The sequence below is a fragment of the Stegostoma tigrinum genome, chromosome 21, assembly GCF_030684315.1.
Source record: "Stegostoma tigrinum isolate sSteTig4 chromosome 21, sSteTig4.hap1, whole genome shotgun sequence".
In the NCBI taxonomy this organism is placed as follows: Eukaryota; Metazoa; Chordata; class Chondrichthyes; order Orectolobiformes; family Stegostomatidae; genus Stegostoma; species Stegostoma tigrinum.
The window spans coordinates 13,439,867-13,459,529 of NC_081374.1; the positions used below are offsets into that span (position 1 = coordinate 13,439,867).

At 42.0% G+C, this 19,663-nt stretch overlaps 1 protein-coding gene across 2 annotated transcripts in view; it reads right to left on the bottom strand.

Annotated features, from left to right (window-relative positions):
* LOC125462665 (solute carrier family 26 member 9-like) overlaps positions 1-19,663 on the bottom strand; it is a 118,682-nt gene that overhangs the window by 40,676 nt on the left and 58,343 nt on the right. For both annotated transcript variants that reach the window (XM_059653356.1, XM_059653355.1), the window contains 5 exons: positions 14,889-15,036; positions 13,583-13,696; positions 11,750-11,827; positions 8,438-8,533; positions 6,638-6,744 (listed from right to left, as the gene is read on the bottom strand). In XM_059653356.1, the coding sequence (XP_059509339.1) occupies positions 6,638-6,744; positions 8,438-8,533; positions 11,750-11,827; positions 13,583-13,696; positions 14,889-15,036 (543 nt within the window). The remainder of the gene's footprint in view (positions 1-6,637; positions 6,745-8,437; positions 8,534-11,749; positions 11,828-13,582; positions 13,697-14,888; positions 15,037-19,663) is intronic.

Genomic DNA, 19,663 nt, shown 5'->3' on the forward strand with positions numbered 1-19,663 from the left:
TACTGGGGCTAGGACTCGACCAGGTTGGTTTGAGATTGAAGTCATGTGGCTATTGAATTCTTTAAAAATGCAAGTGGTTCATTGAAAATTAAAGTAAAAACCTCAAGGTGCACCGAGGGATATGAGCTCATGTTCCCTGAGTTATGTGAATTGCTCAAGAGTCATTAGGGTTAGGCAATAACTACTGGTCAAGCCAGTGAAGGCCACATTCCATGAATCAAAAAAAAGCTCAGATGTGAAATATTGGTTCAATGACTTAACCACTCCTGTAAACAGGGAGCTGGGGGTGGTGAGGGCTTGGAGGTATCTTGTTCAAGAGTAAATACGCAACTGCTCCTGTTTCCAGTGGAAAATTTAATTGAGCAGGCTCGTGTATGAAGCCAGTCAATATTCCTGACTCATCATTCCGCAGCAGCCAGCTTCGTTACTTCTGCTCAAAGTGACGCAGGTCTCCCAATATTGTTTCCACAGGAATATGCTTTTCCCAGTCACAGCTTTTGCTGAACATGACACCATTCATTCAGAGTTTTCCTATGTATGGTGCAATTCTCGCCAATGGTTCTACCTGCCCATCACAGATTTGCTCCACATGGTACAGACCCCTCTGTATTTCTCGAAAATATGTTTTTATATTTTTTTCAATATTTCACACAGCATTCCCTCTAGTATTTTTCTTTTATATGATACCATCCCCCCAGTATTTTTCGACTGTATTGTGCAATTCTTCTCAGTACCTTTCCCCTGTACGTGGTGCAGAAGAACTCAGCGTTTTCTCTCTATCTGTGCTATAGTTCTCTCCGTAAGTTCCCCGTATGTGGTTCAGTAACCGTTGAACTTTTCTGATACATGGTACTGCTTTCCTGAGAACTATTCCCCGATACATGATACAGCTTCCCCCTGTATTTCTTTTCCCCATGTGATACACGTCTCCCAGAATTTGTTTTCATGATGTGCTACAACTTCCCCCAGCATTTTCTCTTCATACAGCTGAGCTCTCTCCAGTACTTTTGCTCTGGTATAGTTGAGTACATTGTTTTTCCCATACATCACATAGTTCCCCACCCTGCGGCACTGTTCCTATGCGTGACACATACTTCTGCACCAAAAAAACACTGGAGCAAAGTTAAAACAGCGTGGGCTAAGGATCAATCTGCTGAGATTTTATGGTATATTAAAATAGCTTTCAACCATTAAGCTACGTTTCTCTCTATATAACATCATTGGAGGGTTGCATGAAGGAATTAGTTACATCTTTGGAATCATGATGGAACTTAGCTAGGAGCCTGACTGCAAATAGTAAGAGCCTAGATCCTGGCTGTACTGATGTGTTTCCTTCTGTTTCTTCATGTTGAACATAGTTTTCCTTGACAGTAGATGAATTCTGAAGCTACAAAGACATTGGAATTCCACACAAAACAAAACAAAGTCACTGGATCCTCATTTCAGAATCATTCTGGAGACCATTTGGCCCATCATGACTGTCAGCTCTTTGAAAGTGATATCAAATTAGTGCCATGCTCCCCTTCTTTCCCCACAATTTCATTTTAAGATACGTATCCAATGTCTTCTGGAAATTTTTATGGAATCTTCAATCACCTTCTTTAGTTTTACCAAACAGTGGGGCTTCTGATTCATTGGATGGCACGGTGGCTCAGTGGTTAGTCCTGCTGCCTCACAGTGCTAGCGACGTGGGTTTGATTCCACCCTCGGGTGACTGTCCGTGGAGAGTTTGCCCGTTCTCCCAATGTCTACATGGGTTTCCTCCCACAGTCTAAAGTTGTGCAGTTTAGGTGGATTGGCCATGCTAAATCACCCATAGGTGGGTTATCTATGGGAAGTGCAGGATTAAGAAGATAGGTCTGGGTGGGATGCTCTTCAGATGGATGGTGTGGACCTATGGGCCAAATGGCCTGCTTCCACACTGTATAGGGATTTGATATATATGTATTCTATTAAAGAGCGAGCCAGGCAACTGGTGGTGGTTTAACCTGAGGGTCATCACACCTCAGGCAATGGGAGAGGTTGAGAAGGCCAGTCCTTCATGGTAAACTCAGCCAGTGAAGAAATTGAACCCATGCTGTTGGCATCACTCTGTATTGTAAACCAGCCATTGATCTATCCAGACCCCATTCAGGAATGCAACACCTCTCTGGGTTAAGAGGGAAAAAAAAACCCTAACTTTCCTGAGATAGTAGGAACTGCAGATGCTGGAGAATCTGAGATAACAAGGTGCAGAGCTGGATGAACACCACAGGACAAGCAGCATCAGAGGTGAATGGAGGCTGATGTTTCCGGCCTAGACCCTTCTAGGCCTGAAACATCAGCTTTCCTGCTGCTCTTATGCTGCTTGGCCTGCTGTGTTCATCCAACTTTACACCTTGTTATCTTTTAACTTTCCTTCTGGTTTGTTTTGCTATTTATCTGTTTGTTGAAATATTCTGTCTTAGTGAGTCTCAATGAATCTTAGAATGGTGTAGAGTAATCTGGCTGTTTAATAGATTACTGGGACCTACAAGTTAGCTGAGGTTTCTTTCCAAAGCCAATGAAAATAAAACGTGAGTTCTCGGATCAGGCTGATATTTTTTCAGCTTGTTGGCTGGCTGTCATTACTTTGCATTTTATCTTAAAGATACAACCTGGTGAAGAAACAGTTTCTTCAGGCCACCAAACGGATTAAATAAACAATCAGGAACGTCAGTCAACTCTGAAACTTCAGATGATGTTGGGGGCCCGGACAAATGCCTAGTTGTTCTGATATTGGCCTTTGAGACTATTTTCTAACTAAATGCAACTGTTTCACACTTTTTCATTTTATTTTGATTCCTGAGGTATTAATTGCATGCAAAGCCAGAAGTTAAAACAGCCGGCAAAGCTGTTATGGAAAGGTTTATTTCTGTGAAGTAGACAAAATAAATCCCAGATCTCCTTTTGAAAAGAAAGAAGGAAAATTCAGAAGAACACAGGCCAAGAGGGAACTGATTCAACAGTAAGCCCTCTGTGGTGTTTGTCACTTCTGCAGGGCATGAGACCCAAGTACTAATTTTATTTTCTTGTTATAGTACTTGTTTCCAGCAAAGTTTATCCAGTTTATTGAGCATGCTGTTGAATGTAGAAGAATATGGCTTCAATTTCCATGATATCACAATCCAGTTTGGGTTCTAGTGCGACCTCAGAACTTTTGGTTGATTCGCAGTGAGGGTCAGCCATATGACTATTCCACATTGACTTCAAAGTTGGCCATTCTTCGTTCTTGGGAATCTCTAGAAAGGCTGGTATTGCTAGTTGCTCAGAAAAGCTGGTGGTGGACTGCCTCTTTGAACCACTGCTTTAGCGATTTCAGACATCTGAGTAATTACTAGAAGTGCCGTTAAAGGACAATGATGTTGGTACTGGACTGGAGTTGAAAACAGAAGTCGAAGGTTATGTGCAATGTTAACAGATTTCTATTGTTAAGGATATGAGTGAAGCAGTTGTTTGTATTTTTATTTGACCATGATGATAGCTGGGTAATTAAGAACATAAGGACAGGATGATTTCAAATTGCTCTCCTACTCACCAGATCATGGCTGATGTGTATCTTAATTTCAAATACCTGGTTTGGCTCCCTGTCCTTTAATAGCCTTACCTAACAATTGTGGTTTTGGCACCATGGGGGTGAGAGTGTGCTCTTGTCCCCTTCAATTTACTGGCAAATCACAATAAAACTTGGTGGTGTGGTGGCTCAGTGGTTAGCATTGCTGCCTCACAGTGCCAGGGACCCAGGTTTGATTCCACGCTTGGGTGACTGTCGGTGTGGAGTTTGCACATTCTCCCCGTGTCTGCGTGGGTTTCCTCTGGGTGCTCCGGTTTCCTCCCACAGTCCAAAGATGTGCAGGGTAGTGGATTGGCTATGCTGTAGTGCCCGGGGAGGTTTAGGTTCGATGGGTTAGAAATGGGAAATATTGGGGAATGGGACAGGGTGGGATACTGTTTGGAGGGGTCGTGTGAACTTGTTGGGCTGAATGGCCTGTTTCCACACTGTAGGGATTCTATGAATTCATTTCCCTTTGGTGGGCATTCCTTTTTAATTGGTCCCTTAATAGGAAATATTGGTAACAAATAATTTCATTTTGTTTTATCCAAAGAAAATAATCATGGCGTTGAAATTTACAATTCAACTCCCAGCCTCATCAGTACTTTTTAAGGAAGAGTGTTCCAAGTTCTTTCTACCCTTTATTTGAGGAAGTGCTTCTTGACGTTACCCCTGAATTGATTTTAATTTAAAGGTTTCCCCTTAAGGCCCTGAATTGACCTTCTAACCTCACATCAGAGCCACCACTCAGATTTCCAGCTTCTACCTCAGGAACTGTCCTGTCCTACGTTGTCTGCTGCTGAAGCCCTCATTCATGCCCTCATTACCTCTGGGCTTGATTATTCCAAAGTACTCCTGCACAGCTTCTACTCTTTAATCGGAGACCACCCAAAACTCCTGTACTATCCCCCAACCTCATATTGGCCTTATGCTTGCTCAGTTACAGTGGATCTGGTCAAGCAAAGTCTTGACTTTAAAATTCTCACCTTTCTTTCAAACCCCCTCCATGGGTTTGTCTTTCTCTACCTATGTCATTTCCTCCCATCTACCATTCCGTTCTCTAATTCTGGCCTCTGATTTTCACTCTGCCATTCCTGTTAGCCTGACCTTACTGTTTCAGTGAAGTCAGCCCTTTCTTAAGTGCCTCAGGTATAAGCTGTGGAATTCCTTCCTTTCACCTCTCCCATTCACTATCTCACTCTCCTCCATTTATGCATTCTTCGAAACCCATATCTTTGACAAACGTTTGATCATTCAATCTAATCTGTCCTTAAGTAGCTTATTGTCGTATTTTGTTTTCTAAAGTTTCTGTGTCGCACTCTGGGACATTTAATATTAAAGCTATAGATACGATAAACCTCTGCTGTTTGTCTGAAGTGATTAACTAGGGGAAATAATCTCTTGGTGATGGATCCTATCCACTTTATGCTCAATTCTCATTCGCAGAATGAACAAATGGGGCCTGCTGAGAAATTCACTGACACAAACCTAAAATGGGTCCTCTTGCATTAGCCAACTAAACAGAATATTTAACAAGAGAACCAAGTCTTTCCAAGTATGTAGCTAACTATCCAGCTCTTTCTGTACTGGCTTTACTACTTACGTTAGGGATTCCATTAAGGGATGAACTAGCAGTGGCCAGTTAGTTCTGCTGGGTAGAGTCATTTTTAGATATAATGGGAACTGCAGATGCTGGAGAATCTGAGATAACAAAGTGTGGAGCTGGATGAACACAGCAGGCCAAGCAGCATCTTCGGAGTGCTCCTGAGATGCTGCTTGGTCTGCTGTGTTCATCCAGCTCCACACTTTGTTATCTCTAGAATCATTTTTAATCTGGTTATGGATTTTGATTGCTGCTGGCAGGGCCAACATGTGTTTTGCATTCCCAATTGCCCTGGAAAAAAAAGGTGGTGAGCTGCCTTCTTCTCCTGCTGCCGTCCTTTGGGTGTAGGAATATCCACAGTGCTGTCAGGAAGGGATTTAGGACTTTGATCCATCAACAGTGAAAGAATTACAATATAGTTCCAAGTCAGCACAGTGTGTGGCTTGAGGGGAAACATGCAGGTTGAGCTATATTGATGTGTCTGCTGCCTTGTCCTTTTCGACGGTCAGGGTTTGGCTTTGGAAAGTTCTACTGGAGGAGCCTTGGTGGATTTCCGCAGTGCACCTTGTTGATGATACACACTGCTTTCACTGTGTACCAGTGATGAAGGTTGAATATAGTGGATGATATGCCAGTCAACTGTGCTGCTTTGCTCTGCATTCTATCACATTCCTGACTTGCGCCTTGTTTGCCTTGGTCCTTGTTTGGTATGAAATGGTCACCCTAAATTTGTCTATATACTTCTCTCTTTCTGTCTAACATGAAAAGCGGCCCCTCATACACCATGGTTAATTAACAAGCAGTAAACCCAGATGTTTCCAGCAGCTATTTCTGATTAAAAGTGTAAGAAATAGGAGTAGGCCAATCATTAAAAATGACAAACGAGATAGGAATCACTTCAATACTTTGAAGCTCCGTTTCAGAATAGTAGTGTGGAAGCAGGCCATTTGGCCCATCAAGTCCACACCGTCCCTCTAAAGAACATCTCATCCAGCACCACTCCATCGCTGTAGCCCTGCAATTTCCTTGGCTAACCCACCTCACTTGCACATCCCTGGACACCAGAGATCAATTTAACATGGACAATCCACACAACCTGCACGTCTTTGACAAGCGGGAGGAAACCAGAGCACCTGGAGGAAACCCCATGCAGAACACGAGGAGAATGCGCAAACTCCGCACAGAGAGTTGCCTGAAGCTGGGATAAAACCCTGGCCCCTGGCACTCTGGGGCAGCAGTGCTGATGACTGAGCCACTGTGCCAATCCCGAAACAATCAAAGAGTTCAAAAGAGTGCAAAGCCCAAGTTACTACAACTACGTTTGGCTCTCATGGCAACAACACCTCTCACATTTTTACATATACTGTGGCATTTGCTTCAAATGTCCAAGACTTTCACTATGAGATTCAGACTCGTGCTTTCTCAATCACATTGTAAAGCAGTGAGAGCTGAGAGGTACTTACAATTGTGTTTGGAAGACAACAACCAGCGCTGAAAATCCAACTCCAACAGCTACACCATAAGGCAAACCGAGTAGAAATGCTGACAGGAAACTCACTATCCACACACACTGAGGGGTAAAGAGGCAACATGTGACTGGATGAAAGAAACAAATGTTCACCACAGAAAAAAGAAGCTAATATTTGGATGTAAAGATTAAGAGTGGGCTCGGTCAACAGAACTAGGGATCACAGTTTAAGGATACGGGGTATGCCTGGGTAGTTAGAACTGGGATGAGGATGGGGGGGGCTAGTTAGAACGGGGATGAGGAGGGGGGTGTAGTTAGAACTTGGATGGGGAGGATGGGGTAGTTAGAGCTGGGTTGAGGAGGGTGGGGTAGTTAGAGCTGGGTTGAGGAGGGTGGGGTAGTTAGAATGGGGATGGTGAGGGGTGGGGTGGTTATAACTGGGATGAGGAGGGTGGGGTAGTTAGAGCAGGGATGAGACAGGTGGGGTAGTTAGAACATCGGTGAGGACAAATTTCTTCACTCAAAGAGTAGTGAGCCTGTGGAAGTCTGTGCCACAGGAAGTGACTGAATGTTTTCAGCAACGAGTTAGAATTAGTACATAGGGTTAAAGGGATCAAAGAATATGGGGGAAAACAGGAACAAGGTACTGAATTAGATGATCATCGTAATCATATTGAATGGCAGAGCAGGCTTGAGGGGCCAACTGACCTTCTCCTGCTCCTGTCTTCTATGTATTCTTTATTGCTTAACAGCATTTGAAAATGAAGAATTTGGAAACCAGTGAAGGTGACCTATGCAAGCTATTTGGAATTTTTGATGCAGATGCATATCTCCTACACTTTCATGTGGGCTTCCTGGTTTTCCTAACCTTTTCCCTACCACAGTGACCTTACCACAAGTATTTGCCTCCCCCACATTGCTTTCCTGTGCTACTGTCTAACTTTGCCTTCCAGTTTTCTCTCTAGAAGCTGGTTACTCATGCTTTGTACACAGTTTCATGAGTTGTAGCTGCCCTTATCCACCTCACCATGTTTTTATTTTTTTTACTTAACATTAGCTGCTGACAGTAAGATATTCAACTCTGAAAGGCATATTGTTCAGGTGCTCCTAACTAGAGTCTGCACCTTTCAGTATGAGTCACTGTGTAGCAATCGATAACATGACTGATTTATTGTTTTCTTATCTCTGCACCATCATTTAGCCCCACAGTACGTCAAGAATCCCATGCTCCTCCAACTCTGGCCTCTTTTGCTACCCCAATTTTAATTGCTTCACCCCTGATGGCTGTGTCTTCAACTGTCCAAGCTTTAGATGCTGGAGGCTTCTCCTTACTTGTCTGTACCTCTCCATTTCACCCCCTTCCTTCAAGATCTTAGTAACCTGTCCCAATTGATCCCTTGTTCAACTCCGTTTCAAATTTCATCTGGTAATTTACCTGTGAAACACTTTGGAATATTTTACAACACACTCCAAACAATCTAAATTCATGATGTTGTTGTGATGATCAGGTATTTTGGCACATGTCTGGAACCTGGGTTTGGAATGAATTATTCAGTGCTGTAACTTCCATGTGCTTAGTAAGTGAACACTACAATTCGTTTAGATTTCTTTAGAACGTGGTGTATCTCACTTTTTGAGTTTCAAAATGCATGTAGAAAGGTCTGAATTTCTAAACTAGTTCGAAGAGGGTGCTGGGAGCTGCACATTCAAGCATATGTTGTCCATATGTGTCTTGACAAACTACAGCCAACATATTACATGTTGCTTATGCTCATAATAAACAAATCCCACTTACACAGTCCAGTTTGCTTTTCTTCCACAGGTAATAGGGGTCTGTGACCTGCATTAAAGTGTTTTTCAGGTTCACTGCTATCAATGCTCCCAGTACAGCCTAGAAACAAAACAAAGCACATTCATGTACTTGAATGATGTCAAATGCTGCTGTTTTTTAAAACCATAAGGATCTTGTCTTTTGCATGCTGTCAATGTCTATTTAAAATATTACAATTCTTTTATTTCCCAGTTCCCTTTTATACACTTTGATCCACTTTAAATCCTGTAAATACACAAGGAAGGAGACCATTTGGTCCAGCTAGTTCATCCTGCTGCAGGGGATGGAAAGCTTCAGTGTTTTTGAATGTTATACTCCACCCAGAGACCAATATAGGTATTAGTTAGTGCTGTGCGTTCAATTGTTTGGTGTTAGTGTATCTGTTGCCAGTTCTCTGTGCTGTTATCTAGACTGCTAAGCTCAGTGCCTCAAAGAATCCAGAATATCATTCTTCCCCTTGTCAGAGCTAAGGGGATGGCTTAACCTATCAGTGACATCATTGCCCATGGAAAAGCAAAGCAAAACACAGTTATCAGTGGTCATCAGCAGTGTTCACTTGACTCACACAACACAATCGGTGTTCAATGAGGAAAGATGCACATTTGTGTCATGTCAGATTGACATTTCTGGGTGGCAGCAACTGGAGTGGAGCACGTAGACTACAATATTAAAACATCACAGTGTTAATATTTTGGGGCTGGTGGCACTCCCTCAGAACTGAGGACGTGTCACCAGACCCGAAACGTTAACTCTGTTTTTTCCTTCACAGATGCTGCGAGACCTGCTGAGTTCTTCCAGCAACTTTGCTTTTGTTCCTGATTTACAGCATCTGCAGTTCTTTCAGTTTTTAATATCAAACTGTCCATGTGCTTCAGGCCCTATCTAAGGTAAGAGTTGGAATTGACCCTCAGTGCTGTCAACATTTATCACAAGTTCATACCTAAGTAGGCAGAGATCATGCAGCCTCTTCAAAAGCTACTGTGCAAGAAAGTACAATGAGAATGGACAATTGCTCAACAAACAGTGCTTGATAGGCAAAGATGAAGGTAGTTTCAGAGAGAGTAGGAACAGCAGATGCTGGAGAATCTGAGATAACAAGGTGTAGAGTTGGATGAATACAGCAGGACAAGCAGCACCAGAGGAGCAGGAAGGCATCTAGGCCTGAAATATCAGCTTTCCTGCTCCTCTGATGCTGCTTGGCCTGCTGTGTTCATCCAGCTCTACCCCTTGTTATCTCTTATCTAAGATTAAGGTAGCATCTCTTTCAGTCACATACTCCAAACAACATGGGGATTGTGTCTCAACAGGAGCATAAGGAAATGCAATTAGAACTGTACTCTCACCTTATATTGAAGGAGATGAATGACCCATTGTTTTAGAACATAGAACATAGAACAATACAGCGCAGAACAGGCCCTTCGGCCCTCGATGTTGCGCCAACCTGTGAACTAATTAAGCCCCTCCCCCTACACTATCCCATCATTACCCATATGCTTATCCAGGTGGTGGTATGGTTACATGGTCACTAATATTGAAACGACCATGTTAGATAAAAGAACTGAATGCAATTACTCTAAGGAAAGCAGGAAGCTCCAAAGTTGCTTCTACAGTTGTGAAAATTGACACATCTATGGTTGAAGTTTCACTCTCCTCATCAATCAACAAACACTGACAGCATTGCCAGTTATGTCAAGATCTGGCCATTGACCTCGATGCATCTGCAGGTGGCTAGATCATCTCTTCAGTCAAACTTTGAAGATGGATATTTTGCAGAATCACATGGCTGCCGTACTAAACGCAAAATACTCCAGGTGCTGGAAATCTGAATGCAAACATGGAGAATGCTGGAGAAACTCAGCAGGTCTGGCACCATGCTTGGCTGTGCTGCTATCATAATCAAGTGTGCATGATAACAAAGTGATTTGACATGTTGATTGTGAGACACTTTACAGTGAAAGCAGACCAGGGTACTTTGAAATTAATGATCATGGGGATACATTTCTAATTCCCAATGAGTCACTATAGTCAAGTGCTCATGCAGAATCACAGCCTTGGAGTTTGTGGACCTCGGCTCCATCACCAGCCACTTGCACATCTCAAAGACTATTTCTGTGCTTGAGAAAACAAGGACTTTGAACAAAAAAAAAGCCTAAATGTAAGTACCAACGTATGTTGTTTAGAATGGTTTAATTTCAAATTAGGCTTTCTTAAGGCAGAAGTATTACTACACTTGCCTACTTTGCTCAGATCTTTGAGTTTAGGAGTTGGGGCGTCGAGGTTGTATAGGGCATTGGTGAGGCTGCTTCTGGAATACCATGTGCAGTTCTGATTGCCCTGTTGTGGGAAGAATGTTATTAAATTGGAACGGGTTCAGAAAAGGTTTACCAGGATGTTGCGGGAATGGAGGGTTTGAGATATAAAAATAGACTGGAACGACTGGGACATTTTCACTGGAGCGTATGAGGTTGAGGGGTGACCTTATTGAAATTTATAAGATCATGACGGCCATTGATAAGGTGAATGACAAGGGTCTTTTCCAAGCGTAGGGGTGTTCAAAACTAGGGGACATTTTTTTTGGTGAGAGGAGAAAGAAATAAAAAGGATATGATCAGCAATTTTTGTTTACACAGAGAGTGGCCTATGTATGGAATGTATGGCCAGAGAAAGTGACTAATGCAAGTACAGTTACTACTTTTAAAAAATATTTGGATAGGTACCTGATTAGGAAAGGTTTGGAGGGATATGGGCCAACTGTAGGCAGGTGGGGCTAGTTTAATTTGGGAGCATGGTCAGCATGGACAGGTCAGGCAGAAGGGTCTGTTTCCACACTGTATGTCTCTATGACTCAATAAAAGACATGTTCAGTCATTCAGTATTTGGTAATGTGCATTTGTTGACAGTTTTAGTGGTATGTGCTGTAGGTCACACGTGGATGTGATTTACAGAATAAAGAACCAGATGTCAGAAATGCCATCTTTTGAATGAAATTCTAAATCGATGTTCATCCCTTTGGTTACAGTGAAGACTCCTGTGGATTTATTTGAAAGGTGATAATGCACCTTTTCCAATGTCCTGGTCATCGGTTATTGAGCAGTAAAAACAGTTGATCTGTTAGTTGTTACACATTGGCCCTAGTTCCTTACATTACAACAGTGACCGTCACCTTAAAAGTAATGAATTTCCAGTGAGGCACTTTGGGGTTTTCAAAGTCACAAAATGCTTCACAGAAATGCAAGTTAGTTCCTTCTATGTGTCATCCCATGAAAAGTCTCTTACCTTCGGAAGTGGCTCCAAATATGTTCCTAAAACCAGGAGTATCACTAAGACCACTGTCGCTACACATAGACTTGCAAACTGGAATGAAGAGATGACACATCATATCACAATGTCTAATTTGAAGGTTTCTAGACATGGGTAAATATTTGCATTTGTTTTTAGTAACAGTGACATCTTCAATAAACCTCTATGTCAAGGGGTCACTTCAGATGGTAGCAGCCATCCATACAGCTGGATTGTGTACAGGTGACCTTACAGCCGGCAATTGGCCTATTTTACATTCATCAAGTTTCAACAATGGCACAATTGGCTGTTCAATTAGTTCTGAGCTCCAAGAATACACCATGAGGGAAACAGTGTGTTCCTGAAGAGCGCGCGTGCACACACACACACACACACACACACACACACACACACACACACACACACACACACACACACACACACACACAAACAGTGACTTCATTTAGGTCTTAGTCGGTGCATTGAACAAATGGGCTAATGTGTAACAGTACAAAATCTGGTGTTCATAAGAAATAGCAACAGAGAGAAGTTTAAAACGGAGATTTCACTATAAAAGTGCAAAAGCAGCAAAATAAAATTCAAAACCTGTTAAGCTTAAAAATGGTTTTAGGGGTACTATAAGTGTCAGGAAGTACTCAAATGCCTCCATTGCTTATCCTGCAGAGCCAGGGAGAGGAGTGAAAAAAAGAATTAGTGGGCTGTGAGCACACTAGTGGTGTTGCCTCAATGAAATATATGAATATTCTAGTTAAATCATTCTGGTCTGGTGCATGGAGGGGCAGAGTTCCTCCCCATCAAGAAAACAATGGTTCCTCTATTCTCTTCTCCAAACCATAGCTTCGTATGTCAAGGTGTGAGAGTTCATTTACATTATTCGCACTGACCTCCATGAGTCCGAGCTCCAAGATCGACCTGAACCCATCTGGAGAGACTTGTTTCTATATGACAGCTTCTTCTGAGGCAAATCGGGGAAACTCACACTTTTGGGAGTCGTCATCGCTGACACAGAGGTCATTGTGCTTATCCCCTCCAGGACTGCATGGGGATCAAACCCTACAAGATTCTACAGGCAACTCAGATGTCAGGTCAGGACTCAAAGTATCTGGAATGTTCAGGCCTGAGCTTGCAAACATTCCTGCCTGTATTACACTGGCAAAGCTTCATAAAAGTCTGTGCTTTTGGCTTCTGCTGGGGAACCTTCTAATTGGAGAAATGTGCTCATACCTACTTGCCAGGAATCCTGCCTTTTCACTGATTGTTTAATGATCTGAGTATTGAGAAAGTTGTGAACCAGAGAAGGGCTAAATCCCCCTTGTCACCAAAGTGAATAATGTGTTTTGCTGTATAGACGTTAATCAATGTGGATTCATAAAGAAACTGAACTGTGTTCCAGAATTCCTGGTGTTGTTCCAGATCCCTTTATTAGATTTTTCTGGCAGCAGAGACCATGTCAGACATTGCTCCAGAAAGTCTACAGCCACACTCTGTCCCTGGGAGGAGAGTAGGCCTAGTTGGTTATTGGCCACTGATAAGTTTCTGTTTGAATTCACAGGCAGCGGGAAACATATACCATGAAGGATTTCTGTTTGTCATCATGAGCCATGTAAAACAACCATGAAATCCAGCATTTTGAAGGGGGTAAGACGAATGGATAAGCTAAAGGAAAGTATCAATGTCAGTAAACTGTTAAATTTTCACGAGTTAAACTGAAGTGGTACGCTTACATGCGCTGGGGGGTCTTATACCTTTACTTTGCCATTTAGATCCAAACCTTCAGTAGCAATAGCAGCAATGAAATTAGACATTTACCTGTGAGCTTCCACCACCTGCTTCTATGGCCAAAGTCACTGACAATGCACAACAGATAACATGGATGTGGAAGAATGATCCAAAAAAGTTACCCAAGCCTAGTGCCAACATTTCCTGGAATATAGAAAAGCAGAAATTACACCAGTGGCAAGGAAGATTGGAATCCTGAAAGTTTATGTTACCATAATACATATTGATACAGTTACAAATACTGCTGTAATCAGAGAACATCTCAAAGCTATTGACATCTGTCCAAAAATCAGATCTTATGTTTACATGGAAGTTGTTCAAAGCCCATTTACATTGGAACCTTCCTTCGATAGGAGATGTTGGCTATCCATTTCTCATACAAGTAAAGGTGAAATCACCTGGAGGGCTGTAAGAAAGGCTGCTTTCATTAGAGATAGACAATAGTTGTGAGTTTAACCAGTGACTCACCAAATGTCAGGCATTATGTGCCCATATCCAGACCAATGCGCATTCCCATTCCCTTATTATAGTGGAAATCGAGGACAACATGAAAATGGCCTTCTTTACCCAGTAATAATGATGTTTTAACCAGCCTAATTAGCTGATATCCTTATGAGAGCAAGCAGCCTCGCTGACCCCAAAATTGCTTGTGCTGGGAATGGTTTATGGAAAATTATGCCCCTTCCATTGCTGGTATTTGTGGATCTTGTCTACTTCTGTTCCTGATCTCAGCGGGACTTAAAAATTCAGTGCATATTTTCAGCTTTAATCCTTAATTAGAATCAAGCAATTAAAGAAGATTTCTTCTCAACTTCATTCAGTTGGTGAAGGAAGGCAAGAGGGTATAAGAATGAATCTTTACTTAACAATAGTATTAAGGCAGAAGTGTAATGAAAAAGTGGACTAATTAAAGGTCTGAGAGACAGGCTTTGCTAGGGGATAATAAAATGCACTTGGCACGAGGGCAGGGAAACAATAGTTAATGATTTCTTCAGTAGCATATTATTTTCTAGATCTAGCAGGCAATTTATCAAGCTCATGAGGAAGGGTAAGGTTGACCCAGTTAGCTGAGATAATTAGAATTGTTGGTCAGTTTCTCTGGAACATATTTGAAGTCACTTATGATATAAAACATTTGGGATTAATGCCAGATTATACACTTTGACCTTATCACTACAAAATCCACAGTTACAAAGTACTCATTTTACAAAACAAATTGACAACAGGTGCAACAGAACAACGGTCTGGAATAAAAGAGTTTACTGAAGTTGTAATTAGAATATTATAGTTGATTTTTAAAAGGTCCTCCCTTGACATACTTTGACCAGTTTCATACCTGGTTTGCGTTGACGATGTAGCTATGCCTAGCCGAGATTGTCCTCCCCACTGCTAGATTAATGACGTATCCAACAATAGCAAGTGAGAATGCAGGTCCAATCATATCACCCCACAGATTAACCAGAGGAGCTTCTGGAGGAGGCAGCCTTGGAGACAAAAGTACACCGATATTTACTAACTGCTTGAAACACTTGGAAGACATTCCATTGGGAAATAGTGGATCATAGATCGTAGAATCCGTACGGTGTGGAAACAGTCCCTTCGGCCCAACAAGTCCACACTGAACCTCAGAGCATCTCACCCAGACGCATCCCCCTATAACCCACCTAATCTACACCTCCCAGAGCACTGTGGGCAATTTAGCATGGCCAATCTACCTAACCTGCACATCTGTGGATTGTGGGAGGAAACCAGAGCCCCCGGAGGAAACCCACACAGATACAGGGACAATGTGCAAACTCCATCATTTGGAGAAATCACAATGAAATCAAATTAAAAATCTGAACATAATGTAGGAAAGGTGCAACAACTTTTACCATTTGGACAACCATGTGGAAAGCTGAACATTGTCTCAAAATGTCTTTCACAGGATTTGTTTTCCCTTCCATTGCCTTAGAGAAGGTGATGGTGAGCCACCCATCTTGAATTAGTGCAGCCTGTGTTGTGCAATTGATACAACTAACTCGCTAGGGCCATTTTAGGGCAGTTAACAGTCAACTACACTGCTGTGTGTCTAAAGAAACGTGTAGACCTGATCAGGTAAGGACAACAGATTTCTGTCCTCACACAGAATTTTTGCATGATTCCAGCATTTTCCTGGTCACAGTTACTGAGGCTAGCTAAAACAATTCTGGTTTATTTATTTTAAAGATCACTAATTCTCCTGGAGTGATTTGAACCCATGCCTCCAGAACATTGGCCCAGTAACAATACTACAATGCCACTGTTCCTCCTAGGTCCGGGGTTTTAATTTTGGACTAAAAAATAAACAGGAGCTTTCCTGTAAAAGCTGGGAGATAAAATACTCAACAGATTTTGTCAGGGTTGCCATTACTGCCATGTAGTAGTGCAGGGCACAAGGCAAAGAATCACATAATCCCTACAATTAGGAAGCAGGCCATTCAGCCCATTGAGTCCACCCAGAAACACCTCCCTACGTCTGTAACCCTACATTTCCCATGGTTGAACCACCTAGCCCACACATCTTTGAGGGAGAATGTGGCAAGCTCCAGTAAAGAGTTGCCCATGGCTTAAATTGAACCCAGGTCCCTGATGCTGAGAGGCAGCAGTGCTAAACGCTGAGCCACCTCACCACCCGAAAGGAGGCATGGTGTGCCACATGTAGTACTTTTTAATTACGGTGGGTATGGTTCCTTCTGGCCTTAAACTTGCCAGAATGTGTGGCAGATTCCTTTCAAGATAAAATATGTTAATACTCTGGATATGTTCCAGCCAGCAAAACCAGAAGAACCTCTTCACCATCAGTTGGAGTTCAGTTGCAGGTCAGATCCCAAAAAAAGAGACACCCATGACTGAAAACTGGGGCTAATTGACTATCTCATTCCAGATTACCACTAAAATAAAGCAGAAAATGGTTTATCCCTCGTGAAGTTTAACCTTTTTTTAGGTCAAGTGCACTTGGATGAAAAAGTAAAATACTTGTGTGTTATGGAATTTGCATTTACTACTGCTCAGATTGGGAGGGCCTTACAAAAGGTACAAGAACCTATAAAGTTAGGTGCTTTTTTTTGACTGGCACATACTTGATGGGTTGAAGGGCCTTATTCTGTGATGTAAACCTCTACTATTCTAAGATGCCTCACTAACCCAGAGTATCTTGTATGTGATGCATAGGTACTGCCTATAATGATTCTATTATCAGATGAAGTGTGCATGTTGGTAATTCAGAAATGTTCTCACGCAGATCTTCTGTTCATTAAAATTAATGGGCTCTAACTTACAGGGAATTCTTCTGTGAATCCCCAAAATATGTACTCCCCAGTAAAGTTGCATATTAGAAGGACATAATGCTGGAAGGGTGGCTCAGTGGTTAAGTGCTGCTTCCTCACATTACCAAGGACCCATGTTCAATACCAGCAGGCAATTATCTGTGTGGAGTTTGCGCATTCTCCCTGTGTCTGTGTGGGTTTCCTTTGGGTGCTCTGGTTTCCTCCCACAGTCCAAAGATGCGCAGGTCAGGTGAATTGGCTATGCTAAATTGCCCAGAATATGTAGGGTTACAGGGTTGGGGGATGGGGGAGGTGGTGGTTTGCATGGGATGAACTTCAGAGGATTTATGTGGACTTGATGGGCTGAATGGCCTGCTTCCACACTGTGGGCATTCTAGAAATTATCCTTTGTATTACAATCTCTCACTTTACACTTCCCTAAACTGGAATAATTTTTGATAAATCCCGTTCCTTAGACATTTAATATTTTCAGGTGAAGTTGTGACTTTCAAGGTAAGGGCTGTCAAATTATGGGAACGAAACAGATCCTACTTCAAGTGCATAATGGGCCTGATTTTGAGTCACTCAAAATTTGGTCACTTGCACAGCTTCAAAATCAGAGCCCATTGTTTTGTGCCATGTAGATCAAGCTAGACACAATATTACTTGATGCACTGATTAGTGAGTGGAAATTTTAGAAAAATAGTAGTTAAATAAGGATTTACTCACTTTAATATTTAGACCACCTTGTACCTTCTCACTGAAAATGGTTACTAATTTATTCTAGTTTGTATAGAATTGTCAGAATGCCTTTGCTGCTTGTCACTAAGACCTTCATCAACACTTCCTAAACTCATTTCTGGTTTGCAGGGTCTTTAGGGAGCAGAACATCTGAATACATGAATTAAGAGCAGAATTAGTCCATTTAGCCATTCAAGCAGAACATCCTATATCATAAGATCATGGCTGACCCGTTTATATTCTGAATTCCACATATTTTATTCATTTATGGGATGAGGGTATAACTGGCCAGGCAGCATTTATTGCCCATCCCTAATTGCTCAGAGGGCAGTTAAGAGTCAATCACATTGCTGCAGATCTGGATTCACATGTAGGTCAGATCAGGTAAGGATGGCAGTTTCCTTTCCTAAAGGACATTAGTGAACCAGATAGGTTTTTCCAACAATCGACAATGGATTCACAGTCATTATTAGACTCTTAATACCAGATTTTTTAAAATTCAAATTCCACCATCTGCCCTGATGGGATTCAAATCCAGGTCCTCCGAACATTGCCTGGGTTTCTGGATTAACAATCCAGCGATAATACCATTAGACCCCCATTACATATATGATTGAGTCAGAGTTATACAGCATGGAAACAGAACTTTTGGGCCAACCAGTCCATGCCGACTATAACCCCAAACTACACTAGCCCTACCTATCAGCACTTGGTCCATATCTGCCCAAACATTTCTTATTCATGTACTTATCTAAATGTCCTTTAAATGTTGTAAATATACCCATGTCGACTTGAAGTTCAATCCACACATGAACCACTCTAAAGGTCTCATGATTTTATAAACCTCTACAGTGTCACCTCTCAACCTCCTACACTCCAGTGTAAAAAGGCCCAGTCTATCCAGTCTTTCCTTATAACTCAAACTTTCCATTCCTGGCAACATGCTGGTGTATCTCTCCCGAACCCTCTCCAGCTTAATAATATCCTTCCTTTACCAGTATTCCCAACAACTTTTGAATCCTGGTCTTTAAAATATTAAATGACCCTCCTCCACCACCCTCTGAGGCAGAGTGCTCCTGGGTTACACAGCCATTTCTGGTCTAAAAGGATGACCCCTAATTTTAATAGTTCTGGATTCACCCACACAAGGAAGCATTCTTTCTCTGTTCATCCTGTCAATACCATTCAGGATCTTATACACTCCAATCAAGTCCCCCCCTGTCCTTTTAAACCCAGTGAAAACAAGCCCAACCTGGCCAGTTCCTCCACATAGGGCCAGCTGCTCACTCCAGATGTACACCTTGTAAGCTTCTTCTGAAGTCTCCAACACATTGCATCCTCATTTAAAGAAGGAGAACAATACAGCACTCAGTCACAGTACAGACTGAGGAGAATTTCACCACCTCTTTGGGTTTGTGCGCAGATGTCGAGCAGGTTTATTTCTCAGCATAAACATTCTCACGTGCTGAGCGACAGATTTACTGTTCTTTGAACAGCTTTCTAAGTTTTCCAAGAAAATTAACCAACATGTTGAGAATACTGGATGAGTGGTTTTGGATTTATTAGCTTCTTGCTGCTGCTGATTACAATCTGATCCTGAAGCCAAAAGACATATTTTCAATCTTGTCAATGGAAATTGTTCATATAATCAAGCAAGCATTACCAAAAAGAGATTAGGGAGGCCACTCTGTCATGCAGCAATATTACAACACCCTTTATATTCTAGTTCAGGGTTTCAATGTTATGAATTAACTGCAATGTGTAAATCAGGAATGTGGGCATTGAGGTCCCTGTGCTGATATAGCAACGTGTTAGTTACACAGACCATTTAGCTCTCGCTAATGCCCACTCTCCCCCAAATTGCTGCATCAAGCTGAAAATGCTTTATTATCAAAACCACTGCTTGGGGCATACAAACTACTCATCGTAAAATCATGAAGTTCGAAACAATTGATAACCTTCATAAACCTGAAGTCATCTAAAACTTTATCGGCCTTACTTGCAACCAATCCTATTTCCCTGTGCTTGTTGATCTAAATTTGTTCCCGATCCAGTAGCGCCTTCATTTTATTGGAGTGCACGA